This window comes from Stegodyphus dumicola, chromosome 8 (genome assembly GCF_044657685.1).
Source record: "Stegodyphus dumicola isolate Sdum_Otavi_A_Nest chromosome 8, ASM4465768v1".
In the NCBI taxonomy this organism is placed as follows: Eukaryota; Metazoa; Arthropoda; class Arachnida; order Araneae; family Eresidae; genus Stegodyphus; species Stegodyphus dumicola.
In genome coordinates, this window is record NC_140775.1 from 20,850,300 (window position 1) to 20,869,233 (window position 18,934).

General features: G+C 35.0%; 1 protein-coding gene across 1 annotated transcript; it reads left to right on the forward strand.

The window, feature by feature from the left end:
• The first annotated feature begins 1,062 nt into the window (after positions 1-1,062).
• Positions 1,063-15,372, forward strand: LOC118189427 (uncharacterized). Its single transcript, XM_035360019.2, has 2 exons — positions 1,063-1,304; positions 14,831-15,372. Exons 1-2 carry the CDS (start codon positions 1,181-1,183, stop codon positions 15,352-15,354), a joined length of 648 nt encoding a protein of 215 aa, XP_035215910.2. The 5' UTR covers positions 1,063-1,180; the 3' UTR covers positions 15,355-15,372.
• Positions 15,373-18,934: the final 3,562 nt, after the last annotated feature.

An 18,934-nucleotide genomic window follows, 5' to 3' on the forward strand; every position in this document is an offset into this window, starting at 1 on the left:
CAGACTGTAGACAGACAGCCTTTACAACGCAACATTTTAGAGACTGCAGATCTCCATAGTGCCGCACTATACAGATTATTACAACACGGACTGTAGTAATCCAGTCTGTACAGTGCGTCACTCCAGATTTTTCAAGTAGGAAACATAAAAAATCACGCTTGCTTTAGCCGGGATTTGAAGCACGGATCTCCCAGTTTGTCGCTAAGTGTGCTTTCCACTTACATCATAACATCCACACACAGTAGAAATGTGATAATTCCTTAGAGTGCTAGTAAGTGAATTGAAAGCCTTAAGCGAGTGAATATAATATTCCTCCTAAGGGATTCTACCTTTTTACCATTTTTGGCATTCCTTCTTCGATATTTTCATTTTGCTGTTCTCCTTTGGGATGCTTTCTGTTTTGCTTTTCCTATTTGCAAGTTTTCACATTTTTGCATAACTTTTTTTAATTTATTCCTATGTTTTCCTTCTCAGAGAACTACGCTTTGTAGTATCTGAGAAGAGAATATTTCACAGCATGGAAAACTACCTGATCTTCAAGATGGAGAGAACGTTCTTATATCTATTGGAATGTAGTGATTTTTATAAAGAACAAACAAACGTGAGAAAACAAATCTATATGGACACCACATGGAATTCAATGCTTTTAAGCTAAGCGAGATACATACGTACCTACGTACAGATGTCTCGAAAAAATCCATTTTACGACCCATTTGGAAAAAAAAAAAAAAAAAAAAAACGGATAAGGAATCGGTCAAAATGGATATTTCCTTTGAAATATGATACCCGAGTTTTTTCGAGATTACAAAACTTCTTTACTTCGTAAAAAAATGGGTAGTTTTTTTATTATTATTATTTATTTATTTTCATAATATGGGATTCGGTAAAAATGATATTCATTTTTAGTATACTGTCCCTCTCAGAAATAACTATAACTTCTTGTGTTTTTCGTTACTTTTGATTTATTTTCATTCATCCGCTACAATTTGCATGTGTTCTCTTTTAAATGCATGCTAATAATTGCAATTGATGGAAAGTTTTTAATTTTTTCTTTCAGCTTATGTTCGAGAAATTTAATGCCTTGTCATTTTATTTAACTCTTAAGCCCGCCCTCGCTCTGTATGCATCAGGAAGTGTCACTGGAAGCATTCTGTATTCAGGGGGAGGAATTACAACAACCATGGCAGTATTTGAAGGATGTAAGATAAAACAAGCTACAAATAGAGTTAATTTTGGAGGCAGAGATGTTACAAATTATTTGATCAAGTTGCTGAGCGAAAAAAATTACATTTTCATTACCCCAGGTAAATTTTCATTTTAATAACCGTAATTATTTAAAACATTTCATTCTCCAAGATGAATGAATGGGTATAAAAATCAAATTAAACAGCTAAAAATAAAGATGCGAGTATTGCAATAATGCAGTATGTTTATTTCCCTGGATAATGCAAGAAGTGAATATGAAACTTTACATTTTATATTTAAATTAATATATTATTAATATCTGTCACGTACTTCTGTATTTTCCATCTCCTCTACCAGGAAATGTAAACCTCAAGTACCAAGAAAGTTTAAGAGCAGAGATTTAGCAATGTTACTAGCAACGCTGTTTCTTTTTGTTTTCGTACTTCTGGTAATTCACACGGATTTCGATGAATTTTCTGGTTTTTGCTAGTTTCTGTGCTTAGAGGTTCGCATAGTTAGCAAGTGGGCTATTACATACTTAATTTACTATTTGTTTTAGATATTTATCTTGTTGCTTTCCAGATCTTGCAAGAAATGATGATTAAATTATCACATTTTAGTTTGTATCTACTAATCGCATACAAATAAATTTTGGTTTGATTTTACCTTGCTGTATTCAGTTAGTTCTTTAAATATTAAGCGAAGGCTAAGGTTTAGATTAACCAAAATGAGTACTTAAATGTATTACATTTTATTTCATCAAACTAAATACGGTTAACCTATTTGAATTTTTGTTTTGTATTATTGATAGAAATATAGAATTCCATTTCGATACCTATGTGATTACTGTGTGTTATAAGAGGACTTAAGTCCTTCAGATTGTGATAAATTTACACGCTTTAGCAAAATATAAATTTCTCATTATTTAATGAAATTGAGGACAATTAGTATAATCTTTCAGAAATACAATTATCTGCTGCAAGCACCAACATCAACAATACACAAGAATACATTGTAAGTACTTTGTAATCTAATAATCTTCCTTACGTTTCACCATGTATGCATAGGCAGGTAAAATTGACGCCAAAGCTGTATATGTCAAAAAATCTGCGCATGTCAGCAGCCGTGTTGGTTGGCAGTTTTGTGCTGTGATGAAAAGTCTTTATTATTCTGTGCATATTGGTTCTGTGTTATTGAAAGTGCTTTTTTATAATTTGTTTTGTGCTCCGGTTTTGAAAAATGTGCCTTTTGTATCAAGGTAATGATTATTTTTGAAGAAATGAATGATTGAGAATTTCATCGACCCGGAACGCCCCATTTGTATGCACGGCAATGGCTGCTACGGAGGATGACGTGTTTTACGATGCTCTTGAAAAACACTAAAATTATTGAATCAGCACTTCAATCTAAATGTAATATGAATCAACAGGTTCGCGAGGAGGCCAGGCAGGCTTTGGGTGAGTTGAAATCTTCTATTTATAAAAATTTTGAACGTATCAAAGCTGTTAAATTTATGGATGCCTGTAAGGAAAGTTTGAAAGACCCCTGTAAGGAACGTTTCAAGACCCAGTTATGCTAGTGTGGTGGCGCCATCTGATGTTACAAGGATTAATGAAAAATCCTTGATTTCTTCGGATTGTTGTTTAATTGTAGACTCTGAAAACTGCTCTTCTGACGATGTTAAGAAAGTTATTAAACTAAAAATCAATCCATTAGAAGCTAAGTTAGGTGTATATACTTTAAAAAATATTGGAAAAGATAAAGTCTTGGTTAAGTGTTTGACAGAAAATGATCGGAATCGACTTCAAGCCATCTCGGCATGAAGTCGAAAGGCTCCGGAAATAAACACGTCCTTGCCAAAAAAGAGGAATCTTGTTTTACTTGTAAAAAATGTGCCAAATGAAATACCCAATGAAGATCTTTTGAAAGTGATTTTTGAACAAAATCCCAAAGTTGTTGAATCTGATGAAAACAGAAGTATATGTCGAATTCGATTTACTTTAAAAACCTTCCAATTCACGAGGCACGTTGTCATTGAAACGCACCCCATGGTTCGTAAACGTATTCTGAATCAAGCCAGGTTGAAAATTAATTAGAGTATATGTGAAACTGACGATTTTATTATCATCAATAGATGTTTTAAGTGTCTTGGGTACAACCATCGTGCTGATGAATGTCGTGAGCGAACAGCCTGTTTTAACTGTTCTGGAGAACACAAGGCAAGGGATTGTTCGAATAGGAATGCTGTAGCTTGTATAAATTGCATCCGCTTCAATCATAAAACAAATAACAGCTATAAAAAAGTGAATGTTAATCACAAACCCTTTTCAGAATGCTGTCCTAGTCATGAATTTATGAGAAGGAACATTCAATTGATTATGGCTAGATTGGCTAGACTGGCTCGAATTGATTATGGCTAGATTGTCTAGACGCGTTCTAAAGTGTGTGCAGTTAAATCTTCATAAATCCAAATCTGCGACACAACAGCTAATTTTAAATATGGAAGCTGATGATATTGACTGTGCTTTGGTTCAGGAACCTCATTATTACAAGAATTTTCTTCCAGAATATCCTGGCACTTATAGACTTTATTGTGATCCTAATTCTGACAATGTAAAGGCGGCAATCATTATTCGATCACGTGATCTATCAACATTTCTTGATTATAAAAATACGGATTATAATATGGTCACCTTGGATATTACTGTTGGCTCAACTGTGCTCACTCTTTTTTCATACTATTTTGAACACTCAAGAAACATTGACTTAGACCTTCATAAAATTAGTCAAGTCTTTATGTCCAAAAATCTTAATCGACTGGTTTGGTGTATGGACTCTAATGGCAAATCTGAATTATGGTTTAGTCCCTATTCAGACTCTCGTGGAGATAAACTGAGTGAATTTATTTCTGCCAACAACCTATTTGTTATTAATGAAGATTATGGACCTACGTTTCAGGCAACTCAGGGTTCTAGGTATATTGATGTTACTGTTATTGGTTCAGATCTTCTCCAGGATGTTTCGAGTTGGCGGCTGTCTGAAAAAGAATCCCTTTCTGATCACATGATGATTGAATTTGAATGTTGTCTCTCTACGTTCTTACGAGACACCTCAAATCTTCCTTTTAAAATCTTCAATACAGGGAAAGCAAATTGGGATCGTTTTCGAAAATTTTGTTCTTCTCGCATCACCCGTTTCATTGATATTCTTAACGACTGTACTGACGGTTCTCGCCTAAATACTCTTGTTGAGAATTTTAGTTCTGTTCTTCTCCAGGCATCTCAAATTTCCATACCTGTTAGGAATCATAATAAGCACAATGTTCCTTGGTGGTCTGCCGAAATTTTTTGTATGAGAAAGAGGCTTAATGCCTCTAGGCGTAGATTTCAGCGTTGTAAAAATCCGCCTCTTAGAGAACTTTATAAAAGTAAATATCTTGAATATAGAAAAGTTTACAATCTAAAGCTTGCCGATGCTAAATCTCAGTCTTGGAAAACATTTCTTTCGACCATTGATGTTCACAATGTATGGAAAAAGATTTACACGTATGGAGTTAAAAGAGATTTCATGAAAAAAAATTGAAATAACTGGTATTTGTCTTTACACTGGAGAGACAACCAACTCTTTAGAAGAGACAATTACTGCTGTGCTTCAGAAATCTTTCCCCTCGGATCTAGAGGAAACTGATGATGATTTGCATAAGGAATACCGTCAAGCTGCGCGTACTGCTTATTCTTCTTTTGTAGATTCTATGTTTACTTGTGATGAAGTTAATACAGTTATTTCTATGCTGGAACCAAATAAATCACCTGGTCCTGACTCTATTTCGAATGAGATTATTAAACAGTTTCATTTAATGTTCCTCGATTTCTCCATAAACTTTTTAACGTTTGCCTAAATGTTGGCATTTTCCCACGTGTTTGGAAACATGCTCAAGTAATTCTTATTCCTAAAGAAAATGAGTCTAGGATTCCTCACCTAGATAACCTTAGATGTATAAGCTTACTTCCTGTTTTGGGTAAGTGCTTAGAAAAACCTTTTATTAACAGAATTTGCTGGTATCTCCGTCATGGAGACCTTCTTTCTGGTAATCAGTATGGTTTTACACCTCAAAAAAGTTCTGAAGACGCTCTTTTACGCTTGAATGAAATTGTTCAGAGAGGAAAAAAGAAAAACTTGCACACTATTTTGGTCTTTTTGGATATTAAGGGCGCCTTCGACTATGCGTGGTGGCCTTGTATTCTCAATCTGCTAAAAAAAGTAGAACTTCCAATGAATATTTTTTCACTTGCTGCTGATTTTTTAAATGATCGGGCGGCCAAATTGCAATTGGGATCGGCTTCTGCAATCCGTCACCTCGAAAGGGGTTGCCCTCAAGGTTCTGTTTCAGGACCTACGTTTTGGAATATTATTATTAATGATCTCCTATTAAAACTGGAAAATCTTGCTTGTTGTGATACTATAGCCTTTGCAGATGATGTTTTGTTTTGCTTCCAGAGTAGGGACCTTTCTGCTACTTTTTTGCAGGCACAAGAGACTTTAAATTTCGCCTCCAACTGGTCAAAAGGTTTTAAATTAGATTTTAATCCTGATAAAACCAGGGTTATGATTATTGAAAAGCGAAACATCTGTTATGATGCCTTTCAGTTATCTCTCGATGGCACCCCTTTGACTGTGGTACAGCAAATGAAATATCTTGGGGTTTTTCTTGACTGTAAATTTTCTTGGAAACAACACTTATGTATCAGAGAAATGTGATAGATTACAGCGTGGATTAAGTCGTATTGCACGTAACACATACGGTATTAATTACAACGTTCATTCGCTCATCTATAAACAAGGAATTGCACCCTTCATTATGTATGGCTCTAGAGCCTGGGGTATATCGCTCAAGAAGAAGATAAATTATAGATATTTACGACGCGTTCAAAGACGGATACTTCTGCGGGTCATATGTGGATATCGTACCGTAAGCTATGAGTCTGTTTATGCAATTTCTGGCTTTCCTCCAATTGACATTGCCATTCTTCATTCTATTGCTTATAAGGAAAATATTTCTGCTTCTACTGTCTCTCAGCATGATTGTATTTTACCTCTATCTGATCTCCCTCATCCTTCAGAAAGAAATGCTATTAATTTTATTCAGTTTAGCAATAAAATTGTGGGTGATTCGCCTGTAACTTGCTATACTGATGGCAGCAAAACTGATGGCAAGGTTGGTCTCGCATTTGTTGTCTTCAAAAATGGTCTTGAATTTGAGCACTTTCAATTTAGAATCAGAGATGAATGTACCGTTTTCATAGCTGAACTTTTGTGCATAAACTTCGCCGTCAAATGGGTCTCTAAACAAAATAGTGCTGTTTCAGACTATCTCATTTGTACTGATTCCCTTTCATCCTTGGAGATCTTAAAATGTATTTCTTCTTCTAATAATATCATTATCGAGATTCAAAAAGAACTGAAGAACCTAAAGGATAAAAATATTTCGGTTTCATTTTCATTTGTTCGTGGTCATACAGATGTTGTTGGGAACGAATGAGCCGATTTTCTTGCTAAGACTGCGACTAAGCGGGAAATTGACACTTTTGTCAATATCCCTAATTCCTTCTATAAGAAGGTCATATATGAAAGCATTGTGGAGTCGTGGAATCGCGAATTCATTAATTCAAATAAAGGGAGTTTAACTAGGAGATATTTCCCTTCTATTAAAATGAGATTGTCGTGTAATTATTTCTTTACAAATTACAAATTAACCCAGTTTCTTACTGGACATGGGAATTTTAAAAGTTATTTGAACAGATTTAAGTTGAGTCCTGAGTCTGTCTGTGATTGTGGCCTCGGCGGCGAGGAGAATGTAGAACATGTGCTTCTTCTATGTCCTAAATATGAGAGCGAAAGAAAAGTCTTGAAACTGGGACTGAAAAATTTTAATATTAACTGGCCTCCAGAGTTTTATCAATTTATTTCCGAGAGAAGTGCTTTTAACATTTTTTGTCAATTCATTGTAAAACTTTGTAATCATCCTTGATTTTATTTTAATTTTCTCTTCTTTATTTTGTATTGTGTTTCATACTTACTTCTGTAAGCCCCATGTGATACTATGTGGTACATGGGGAACTTGTTGAGTTTCTTTTAATAAAAAAAAAAAAAAAAAAAAAAAAAAAGCTGTATATGGGCATTTGCCATCTTCTTCCCAATATCCTATAACCATATGGAAAGATTCAAGGAGCAACTTGAATGGAAGAATTATGTTACTAAGTCTCAGCCAATTAACCTGGCTCAGTTCTACTAATTGACAGTATTTTTTTCCCTAGTATCTTTCTCTCTCTCTCTCTCCTTTTCTCTTTTTAACATTTATGAATTGGAATTACTATAACAATTCTATGCTATTCTTACAAAACTCGCATCCGCCCCAAATGAATGACCTGACAGCAGCTCACGGGTTGGAATCTTTTTTTTTTAATAAAATGAAATTTTTTGTAACAAATTTTAAAAAAATTAATTTAATTTTAAATTTCACTTGCTAAACATTTTGATCACCTTCGCTCCATAAAAAGGTCTCCACCTGATTGGCGAAAATATTTGGCTACCTTTACAGCTTATAATCCCATTCATAAATAATAAAAAAGAAGCATTTTATAAACATATCTTCAAAAGAAATTTCATGATAAAAAAAATAAAAATCTATATGGCCGACAATTGAATATAAAACATGTAAATCCCCGTGTACTGAAACGCGTATGTAATATGCGCATGTGTGTGTGTGTGTGTAGGGGGTTAGCTGTTGTCGCGTACATATTTGAAAATACATAAAAAGCACGGCAGTTTACCAAATGTAGAAATAGGAAATGCGGGTTATCAAAAAGTACTGAAATTTCTGTTGGCTAAACTTTATAATTCAAACATATTAACCGCTAAATATTAAATTTTCAGACTGACCCTTCTTTTCAATAATTATATTGGATTGGCAAGAAAGAAATTTAGGTTTTTAGAAATAGATCATGTTATGTTCGTTTTGTTATTTTTCTGTCAATCTTACATTTTTACTTCCTTGTACGAAGTGAAAAGGAAATTGTAATCGCGAAAATTTTCAGGCATCATATTTCAACGAAAATATCCATTTTGACCGCTATCGAATGCAATTTAACGATGTTTTTACGTGACATCTGTACGTAAAGACAGAATAAAACTCTTTTCCACCCAAAAAATTATAAAACTGATTTTAAATGAATTTTGAAGAGATTTTTTTCGTGGCGTCTGTACGTACGTATATCGCATAACTCAAAAACGAGTAGCCTCAGTACGTTGAAATTTTGTACATAGGACTATAACATGTAGATGTGAACCTCGCATTTTGGTTGCAATCGGCCGCACCAAAAGTTTATAAATATACGTGTATACACTGACTACCAATAAGTATTTGGACACCTATGCAAATGACGATATCTGCGGTCCTAAGGAACGTCACGGACTCCACCGGTATATATCGTGTAGGAAACAGCATCGGCTTTAGTCGCATGCAAGATGCCTCGCAGTTCGGAGCTCTCTGCTTTCGAGAAAGGTATAATTATCGGGTATCACAAATGTGGCCGATTCTGAAGGGACATATCTAGCGATCTGAAGTACCCAAAATCGACAGTGGCCTATGTGATTAAGAAGTGGAAGGTGAGCGGTGATTGTGGGAATGTGCCCCGAGTCGGCAGACCAACGAAACTGGAAGATAGAGACCGACGAGTGCTGTCCAGAGAAATTCGGAAGAACCGCACCCAACCGATCTCTCATTCGCGAGGAGTTTCAACAGGCATCCGGGAGTATTGTTTCAATGAATACCATCCGTAAGGAAGCACATCTGCTTGGTTTTCACGGTCGTGCTGCTGCCCATAAGCCTTTGATCACAAAGTCCAACCGCGCTGCTCGGTTAATGTGGTGCAAAGCACATCGAAATTGGACCGTAGATCAGTGGAAACGGGTTCTTTGGAGTGACGAATCAACGTTCACCCTTTACCGTTCGGATGACAGGGTCTGGGTCTGGCGTCTACCTGGAGAACGTCTCCTGCCAGAATACATTGTGCCAACAGTCAAGTTCGGCGGAGGTGGAATTATGGTCTGGGGGTGTTTCTCCTGGTATGGGCTGCGACCCTTGGTCCCCATTCATGGTAAGCTCAACTCCGATGCCTACTGCACTATTTTGGATGACAATGTGCTTCCTACGTTGTGGCAGTTTTACGGGTTGGACCCCTGTTACTTTCAGGACGACAATGCCAGTTGTCATGTTTCGACGTTAACCAAGGCCAATGGAGTTCATCGAATGGACTGGCCTGCCGAGAGTCCAGACTTGAACCCTATCGAGAACCTCTGGGACGAGTTGCATCGCCGAATTCAGGGGTGCACTACCCGTGCAAAATTGGTGAAGGAACTTCTATCTCTTCTCCAAGCCGAGTGGAAGAAAATACCACTAGCTGTCATACAAAGACTTGTGGAAAGTATGCCCCGGAGGGTCCACGCTGTAATTACCTCTCGTGGAGGCTCTACCAATTATTGATTTTGAATAAAGTTGGTTTTGTCTTTACTATCACAGGTGTTCAAATACTTATTGGTAGTCAGTGTATATATCCACTCTGCTACTCGGCTCAGTGATCTGTTTCTTTATTATATGTTTGTAAATTGTACATTTTTTGCTTTAAAAATTATTAATTACGTTGTTCTTATCTTCCGGTTAAAATCTTTTTGCCTTTAGTAAGTCTGCATGCAATATTTGCGGAATTATCAACAATTTAAAAGTGTGGCTAAGCCTAATTAATTTTGTGATGGCGGACATGTTTGTTTACATTTTAAATTTGGCAAAATAGCGGATTTGTTGCCAATCTAGAGAAACTAAACTTCCCAACAACAAAGATAACGTCTTCTTTTATTATTGCGAATTCAATCATTTTTAATCCATTCTGGAATTTTATTCGAGGAAATAAGCGTTTAAGATGTACTTCGTAATTTTCAATATAGATATTTTGAGTTTTTATGTATTTTAGCCTTGTAGCGAAGTGCAGACTGAATTAATTGAATGAGAAATATTGAATCGTCTGTGAAAAACTTATTCTTTTTTATTTATTTATTTGTTTAATTTCTTTTATACATCGTTTTAGATTTATTACAGTATTTGAATAGAACATGTGGCAACGATTGTATAATTCTTCAAACGATATAAATTTATATGCATTCTGAGTCATAATATGAACGAAATGTAACGCTGTTGAGTGAACCTAGCGCCAGAGTGTCGCTATGGTAAGCAAATATAGTATAATGAATTTTAAAGAAAGCATTTATTTTATTGTGGTTTATGCGCTATCGACGAAGTAGATTTAATTCAATCCAATAAGTTTAAATGAAGTGCAAGGAAAATGCGTATAATTTAATATTCCGTGCAAGGAAGTGATGTGGTGTGTACACATTACATGTTTTTTACTTTTGAGATTTGGAAGCTGACACTTTTAAGTTGCCATAGAAACAAATTCCATGCATTTTTGTTGACGATTATTAATTTACGATCAATTTTAATATGGGGTGCAAAAACAAACATTTAACTTTTTTATTTTCATAAAAGCAAGGAAGCGGCTGAGGCTCACAAGTTAAAGCTTATGATGTTCATTGCTTAATAGAAAGCATGTGTCAGAACTGGTTTAAAAAATTTCGTTCTGGAGATTTTGTACTTGAAGATGACCAACGTTCTAGCCGACCTTCTGAAGTTATGATAACAAAATTAAAGCCATAGTTGAAACGAATCGTCATATAGCCGTGACAGAGATTGCAAAAAGGCTATATGTATCACACACAACTGAAAATTATACAAGATACAAGATGTCTTGTATTCATTAAAGTGATCGATATTAGTGCTCCGTATGAATTGAAAGAAATTCACTTTAACACAACGAATCAATTTTTCCAATACCCATTTTAAACGTAATGCCTAAATTATCTTTTTGAAACGAATTATCACTGGCGATGAAAAATAGACAGTCTGCAATAACATAATCGAAAAAAAAGATCCCGGTCCAAGCATCATGAATCAGCACAAATCATATCGAAAGCTAAATTGTATCAGAGAAAGATCATGCTGTCAATTCGATGGAGTTACAAAGGTGTTATGTATTTTGAGCTGCTTTCAAGCAACCAAACGATCAACTCAGATGTTTACTGCCAACAACTTATGAAATTGGAGAAAGTAATCAAAGAAGAAGAGCCAGAATTGGCAAATCGTAAAGTAGTCGTATTCCACCTCAACAATGCGAACCTTCACACATCTTCAGCAACTCGTACGAAATTATTGAAGCTTGGTTGAAGTTTTTTATCTCCCCATATAAGGCCTACCTTGCATCATTGGATTATCATTTAGTTCGAAGTTTACAAAACTTCTTAAATAGTAAAAATTTTAGTAATAACGATATACCTCAAATCGCGCTTGGTTGAGTTTTTTGTTGTAAAGACCAGAAGTTCTATGAACGCGAAATCGCGAAGTTAACATAAAAATGGCAAAAGACCATCGAAAAGAACATACCTAACTGATTACAGTTCACTTTTTGTATTAAAAAAAATCGAGTTTTATTTCACACTAAAAAAAAAAAAAAAAAAAAAAAAAAAAAAAAAAAAAAAACTTTATTGCCAACCCAATAATTTAGGGTGATTATAATTAAAGTTGCGATTTCAAAACGCTCTAACTTTAAAACGACTTGATATTTTACTAGAACAATCGTGAGGCAATGGAATTTTGTTTGCTGTTTGTTTATGTGAGTATCGTTTGCTTCATTTTATTGTTGCAAACAGCGTAAATTCCTTTTGTTTTTCCCCTTTAGTTTGAGGGCCAGCAATAATAAATGATCTTTACTTAAAATGTTTCACAAACAATAATCACTTAACACATGGACTGTATTCCTTCACTTTTATTTCATTACACTAATTAAAAATAAGATGTCAGCGATGCGTAATAATTGATACAAAATAAGCGAGCCATTCTACATGGCTGTCACAAACACAATTCTATCAATCAATTATCTTGTTGCCACACATAAAGTTCAAAACTAAAGGAAGAAAAACAAAAGAAATTTACGCTGTTTACAACAATAAAATGAAGCAAATGATACTCACATAAACATCCTGGTCCTCGTTGAAATCCCAGAGGATTTCAACAGTTGGAGCATTTTGAAACTTCTTAGTCTGTAATAAAAGATAAACATAAGAAAAATAATACAAAATATTATACGCGAAGCAGTTCATAGTTTTTAGTCTGAATAGGAAGAGGACACAATTTCACGACTGGTCGTTTTATGACATTATGACCAGTTTTAATACTAACAACTCTGACTCTATGATCTGAGCCCGGATGAACAGCAATTATTCTCCCTAACCTCCATTTAAGAGGCGGAAGATTGTCTTCTTTGATGAGGACTAAGTCATTGACTTCTAAATTGTTTTGACTTTTTTGCCATTTAGGTCTTTGCTGAAGCTGAGACAGGTATTCTCGACTCCATCTTTTCCAGAAGTGCTGAAAAAAAAAAAAACTGTCTCACATGCCATCTGTCAAGGTGATTGAAGAAACTATAATTTAGGTCTGGTTCAGGTATGGCAGTTAAAGACGTTCCTATTAGGAAATGACCAGGTGTTAATGCAGTTAAATCATTTGGATCAGCCGATATTGGACACAATAGCCTAGAATTAAGACAAGCCTCAACCTGCGCTATCACGCGTCTGAAATTCCGGATAGGTTAGCACAGTATCACCAACAGTCCTTTTTAGATGTAATTTCATTGACTTTACTACCGATTCCCTTAGTCCACCAAAATGGGAAGATGATGGCGGGTTGAATATCCGTTTGTAGAAGGGCAAAAATAGATTTAAAATATGCCAATAGAAGGTGCTGTTCATAACATGCGCCCTGCAGACATGGCTAAGGTGAAATTGCAGAGCACTAACGGCACACATAATATTTTGCCTGAGTGCTTCATCATGACCCTGACTAAGAAGGATCGTGCTCTTCTCGTGAAGCTTTTCTCTCAGAATAGTGACTGTGCGTTAACAGCTATCAGGAAGTTTGCACATTAAAAGGCATAAAATCCAGCCCAAGGACCACATGTGGCTGCAGAAAATTATAGATAAATGCGAAGACTGGTTCATTTGACGTGAAACTAGGTATAGGACGGAAATTAATTTCGGATGTGGCAGTGGAAAATGTGGCCACAGCATTACCCCACAAGAGCAAACAAACAGTTATGCAGGAATCAGCAGTGCAAGGGGAATTGGCCGAATGTTAGATATGCCTGTCAGCATGGTGCGTAGTAAAGTCCTACAGAATATCTTGCGCTGTTACCTATATCAGATCACTCAAGTGGAGCAGTGGCTACCTGCTGACTTTTGATGCTTTAGTTGCGTATTCTGATGTTCAGCAGGAATTTATCCTGCTCTTACCAGAGCTTATCACGGAATCCCATTTGGGGCCTCACACATAACAGCTCTTCATAATTGTTTCACCATAAAGATGTGAACACTTCAGATTAATAAAATGAGACACCTTGTCTTTGCAGACTCACTGGCAGCTGAGAGTGTGATGAGCTACCTTGAGCAATAGCCTTGGAACATTCTGTGGTCTGACGAAGCTCATTTCATTTGCAAGGTTCTATAAATACCAATGCAGGATATGGGAGACCGATAATCCGTTTCCGCTACAGCGATTACCTCTTCACTCTGAAAAGGTCACAGTGTGGTGCGGAATGACGGCAGCATTTGTCGTCGGTTCGTTCTTTTTCGAGATCACACCTGTGGGTCCCTTACCTGCGCCTTACCATCAAGCGGTATGAAGTACTTTTGCGTAACCATGTCCTTCCGGTACTTCAGCAATGTCAATGTGTGGATCGCGAAATGTTCCTGCAAGATGGCTCTCCTTTTCACATTGCTACTCGTGTAAAGCAGCTGCTGATCTCTCATTCCGGTGACGGCAGAGTCATAAGCCGTCATTTTCCAACAGCCTGGCAGCCACGCTCTCCCGTCTTACACCCGTGTGACTTTTGGGAATATCTGAAGAATGCTGTTTATAGTAGGCGGATTGCAAATCTGGCCGATCTGAAAGCAAGTATCACGCACCATATTCATAACATCCGCACAGATACTCTCCGATCTGTTGTGGAACATGCAGTTTTGCGATTCCAATTAACAGCGGGACAAGAAGGAGAGCTTATCGAACAACTTATGCATTAATCATTCGGTAAGATGTTTGTTTCGTAAAGTTTCTCTTGTCATTACCGCTGTTTTCTCTGTAAATACGTATTCTTGTCTTTTCTTTTTTAACTTAGTTTGGAAAGACGTTAAAGTAAGTCAGAGTTATGCAGAATAAATAGGAAGTAAAATTTATTAATTATCAGGAAAAAACATCTGTTTTAAAACTGTTGCAAATATTACTAATTGAGTCCATGCAATCTTTGTTATTGGAAATGATTTATTTTCATAGCTGTAATTAACATATCCTTCCTAAATCTGAACATTTCGAAACATGAATTTCAATTATTAGGAAACAGACTTAATTTTTTGTCACTGTGTTAAAAGCATATAAAATTTTAATGAGTTTCACCCCATTTCCTTAGATTAATTACTTTTATAACTTCAGCTGAACGAGAAATTGGGAGAGAAATAAAGGAAACTCTGTGTTTCGTTTCTAAAGATTACGAACTTGACTTAAATATGGCAGCCAAGCACCCAGCAACAAGGACAAAAGATTACATTCTTCCAGATGGTCAGACATTGAAATTGACAAAGGAAATGTTCCAGAGTCCAGAAATCCTATTTACACCTTCAGCAGCTGGCAGGGAAGAAAATGGAGTTCAGGATCTCATCTTAAGCACAGTGGCGAAATGTGACATCGACCTGAGGAAGAATTTATATTCCAATCTAATAATCACTGGAGGAAATACTATGTTTCCAGGGTTCTCGGATCGACTGAGAAAAGAACTTCGGAGCAAGGTCAATCAAAAAACTCCAGTTTGCCTCATTGCACCCGAAGAAAGAAGATTCATGGTATGGCTTGGTGGTTCTATCTTGGCCTCTCTTTCAGCATGCAAAAAATTATTTATAGCTAAATCCGAATATGATGCTGAAGGATCTAAAATAATCCACAAAAAATGTCTACTTTAATTTAATTTAAATAAATAGTCAAACAAATAAATATTTGCTTTTTTATTTTTTAAATACATAAACATGTAATCTTAGTAGTTTATGCAAAGGTTGAAATATCTTGATGGCTATCACCAATAAAGAATTCATCTATTTTTAGAAGACTTCTACAAATCCTATATAGTTGTAAGACCTTACAACTTTAATATTTAGGACTTACGCTCTCTTGCCTATTAATTCATTACAATCTGCAACCGTGTTCTAAGCGTATTTCTCACTACAAAAAAAGGAGAAATTAAACACTATATCCATTCCTAAATCAATTATTCTAAGAATTCAAATACTTCATATTTATATCTGACATCAAATTCGAAATAATTTAAACAGGGCGATTATTTTTCTGACTTAGGAAGTCAAATTCAAGAAATGTCAGTCCATCTATGGTGAACTAGATAAAACCAGAGAAAATGTTGCTACTTTTGATATCCATTTGCTGGAATGTGCCGAGTTCATGGGGATTTGCAGATTTTATAGGCGCAACATAAACCTAAACCAATTTTCCGTCAGTGGAAATAGCATTTACTCAAGAAGTATGAAATACTAACCATATTAGTGCCATTATTTGCCATTTATAGCAATCAAAAGCTAAGGACGTTCCTTTCTAGGCAAACTTTCCAAGAAGGATGCTTTCTTTGTGTATGACTTCCTAAGTTAAACTGAATCATAGTCCCTTACCCATGGAAAAAATTTTTAAAATCTTGTACTATCAACTGTCTCTTTCAGTTAGCTATCACCATATAGAGGTTTTATCTATTAGCTCATAACACAGGCGTAATTTGTTTCAGATTCATTGAAATTTTCATAACCACCAACTGAAGGAGTAATAAGGATGCAAAGGGTGCTTGAAAATATAAAGGAGACGATTAACTGGACCCGTTGCTCAGTTAGAGATAAGCATGTTTATTTTGATTGTTCACATTTAGCAGTCTAGAAATTTGATTGCTTCAACTTAATATTCGGATGAGATAAGATACATAGATCTGATAAATAATGATAAAAACAATGACAGTACACAAGATTAAAGACTTAGTTTTCAAAGAGTGCTAATTGATTTAATGTTCGGCTTCACATTTAGCGATTTAGCATGAGTTCAGAACAAATTTACAGGATTTAGCATTTAAAATAAAAATAAGATTTTATTTACACTTCTCACTCCTTTCAATTGCATTCATTGTTAATTTCTCTTTGGATGATAACATCTCTGAATTAAAGTAAGACGAAATTTTTACTACTTATATACAAAAAATTTCTGACCTGTTATTAAAGTTACCTAAAATAGTATAATAAATTATATACTTGGGTTAAAAAAGATAATTTTTATAGTGCATCGACACTAAATGTAAATTTAAAGAAAAATTACAGTAATATTAAGTATGATTGATACTTAATAATTATTAGACTACATTTATGATATATGTGTCATAATCCAGAATCAATACGTCTTTAGTATCAAATTGAACACAGAAGTCCAGTTACAAACTGGTAAGCAAATATTATGGACAAAATGGATAAATGAATGCAAGAGCGGATCGAATAGATAGAATTGAATCATGACACTTGCAGTGCACTACTTGATCGATATCACGTTTATCTACTGCTAGAGACTGCACACAAATAATTTTTTCACTTGGCCATTGACATTCGTCCATCGGAGATGTCATATTTCCGTAATGGTAGAAACATACTAACTAGGCACCTCAGCAGTGGAGGTAGAGTAATCTTTATGACTGAGAGCCGATTTAATCTCAGTAGCGATTCCAGACATCTTAAGATCTAGAGACAGTGGTAGACATATAATCGTCCTTTCAACAACGCTGAATTCTAGAAGAGAAGTTCTTATTTAAAGAGGCATAATGTTTGGTAATCATGCAGTGCTTCACATTTACCAAGGAGGATCAGCCATTACTGATAGCTATTTTATCTAGGTCCTTCTTCCTTACGTAAATCTTTTCATGCCTGCTGTGGGCCCCGAGTTTCTCTTCATAGATCACAAAGTCATATTTACTCTATAATGATTGTCAGCGAGCTATTGTAGAGTGAAGATATTTGCACGTAGATTAGCCTGCATAGTTCTCGGAGCAAATTCAATCAAGCACGCATGAATATTCTAGGAAGACGCCTGATAGCACATTAACAATAAGGATTTTAGAACTGCGATGCAAGAAAAATGAGCCAATATATCTTTGTCAATAACTCTGCATTGAGTGCGAACAGATAATGCAAATCTTGCATAGCAAACAGTGTGACTTCATTTTTCTTGCCTTCTGTGTTCACAGTCCTCTTTCGAATAAAAGTGGTTTGCATTTTGGGGCTTTCTTTTTTAATTAGTATTGTTCATTCAATGTTAGACAACATTAACGTAGTCTTACATCTTGATGACACTATGGTATGCTTTTCATCGATCTGAAACAGAGATGTGGAACATTACATGTAAAAACTTATCCTTAAATTTTTGTAAAGTGTGTGGATGTAATGTTCCAAATTCCCGATAACCAAGTAATTAGATAAATCCAGAGACTACAGGATTATATAAATATTCATTATCCAAAAATATCCTCTCATGAGAATGATGTACATTTGAAATCAGTGGTAGCTTTTGGCCAATTTAACAGAATCAATTCTTATAATGTTACATCGAATATCAACTATAAAACAGAATTTAAAAACTGGTGAATTCTTAGCATGCGCAGAAAACAAATATTCATTATTTATGAAACAACTGTTGCACTTCAATAATTGAGTTCTTATATTTGATAGCGAAACTAAGCATGTTTGGTCAGAATTTTTACCTTTCCCAAAGAAGAAAAGGTTTTGCTGAAAATCATCTTACTGCAGGAAAATGGTCTAACACTACACTCTTTTTTCTATTGTACAAGCAATATCCATTTCATGTGATAATAAATATACTAATCACAAACTAGATGTTTTTGAAAATCACATAAGGTACGCTGAAGACATAAATAACATACTTTATAACATATTTAACAAACTGAATCAAATTTCAAGATTTAGAAATAAATACATTTTATTTTCCATATAAAAATTTTGGAATCATTTCTCATTCATGCAAGCATATATATATATATATATATACTATCATCAACTTAAGTAAAACATAATAAGATTACTTACTTCAAAGCATTAGATTATAAATTTGGTAAAACATTGAGGAAGTGTTCTTGATCAAGCAATTTTATAAAATCAAATGCAAAGCAATCATCAAAAACAATGGAAATAATTCTGTTCACTTAAAAATACATAATGTTAAAAAATGCCTAATGAATTTTTATGAACAGGAAGTTCAAAATTGTAAATATACTGCATATTGATGCAGAGCTATTTTACAACTTTTCTGGACAATGTCCACTTGTATCAAAAAGCTTGCTTTCGGTGATCAAAACTTGTAATATTTCTAGAGCAGGGGTTCTCAACCTAGGGAATTTCATAGTTTCAGGGCCAAGGGGAGGATTCAATCTTTTATTTAGCCGTTATACATTAATTTTAGTTTATCAATATAAAATGGTACTTTTATTCAAGTTTT

Excerpts from the sequence above, each read along its gene's own strand:
- LOC118189427 (XM_035360019.2), top strand. The coding sequence starts at position 1,181 with ATGGCAGTATTTGAAGGATGTAAGATAAAACAAGCTACAAATAGAGTT. Across the intron at positions 1,305-14,830 it reads TTACATTTTCATTACCCCAG|CTGAACGAGAAATTGGGAGA; the intron begins GTAAATTTTCAT and ends TTATAACTTCAG.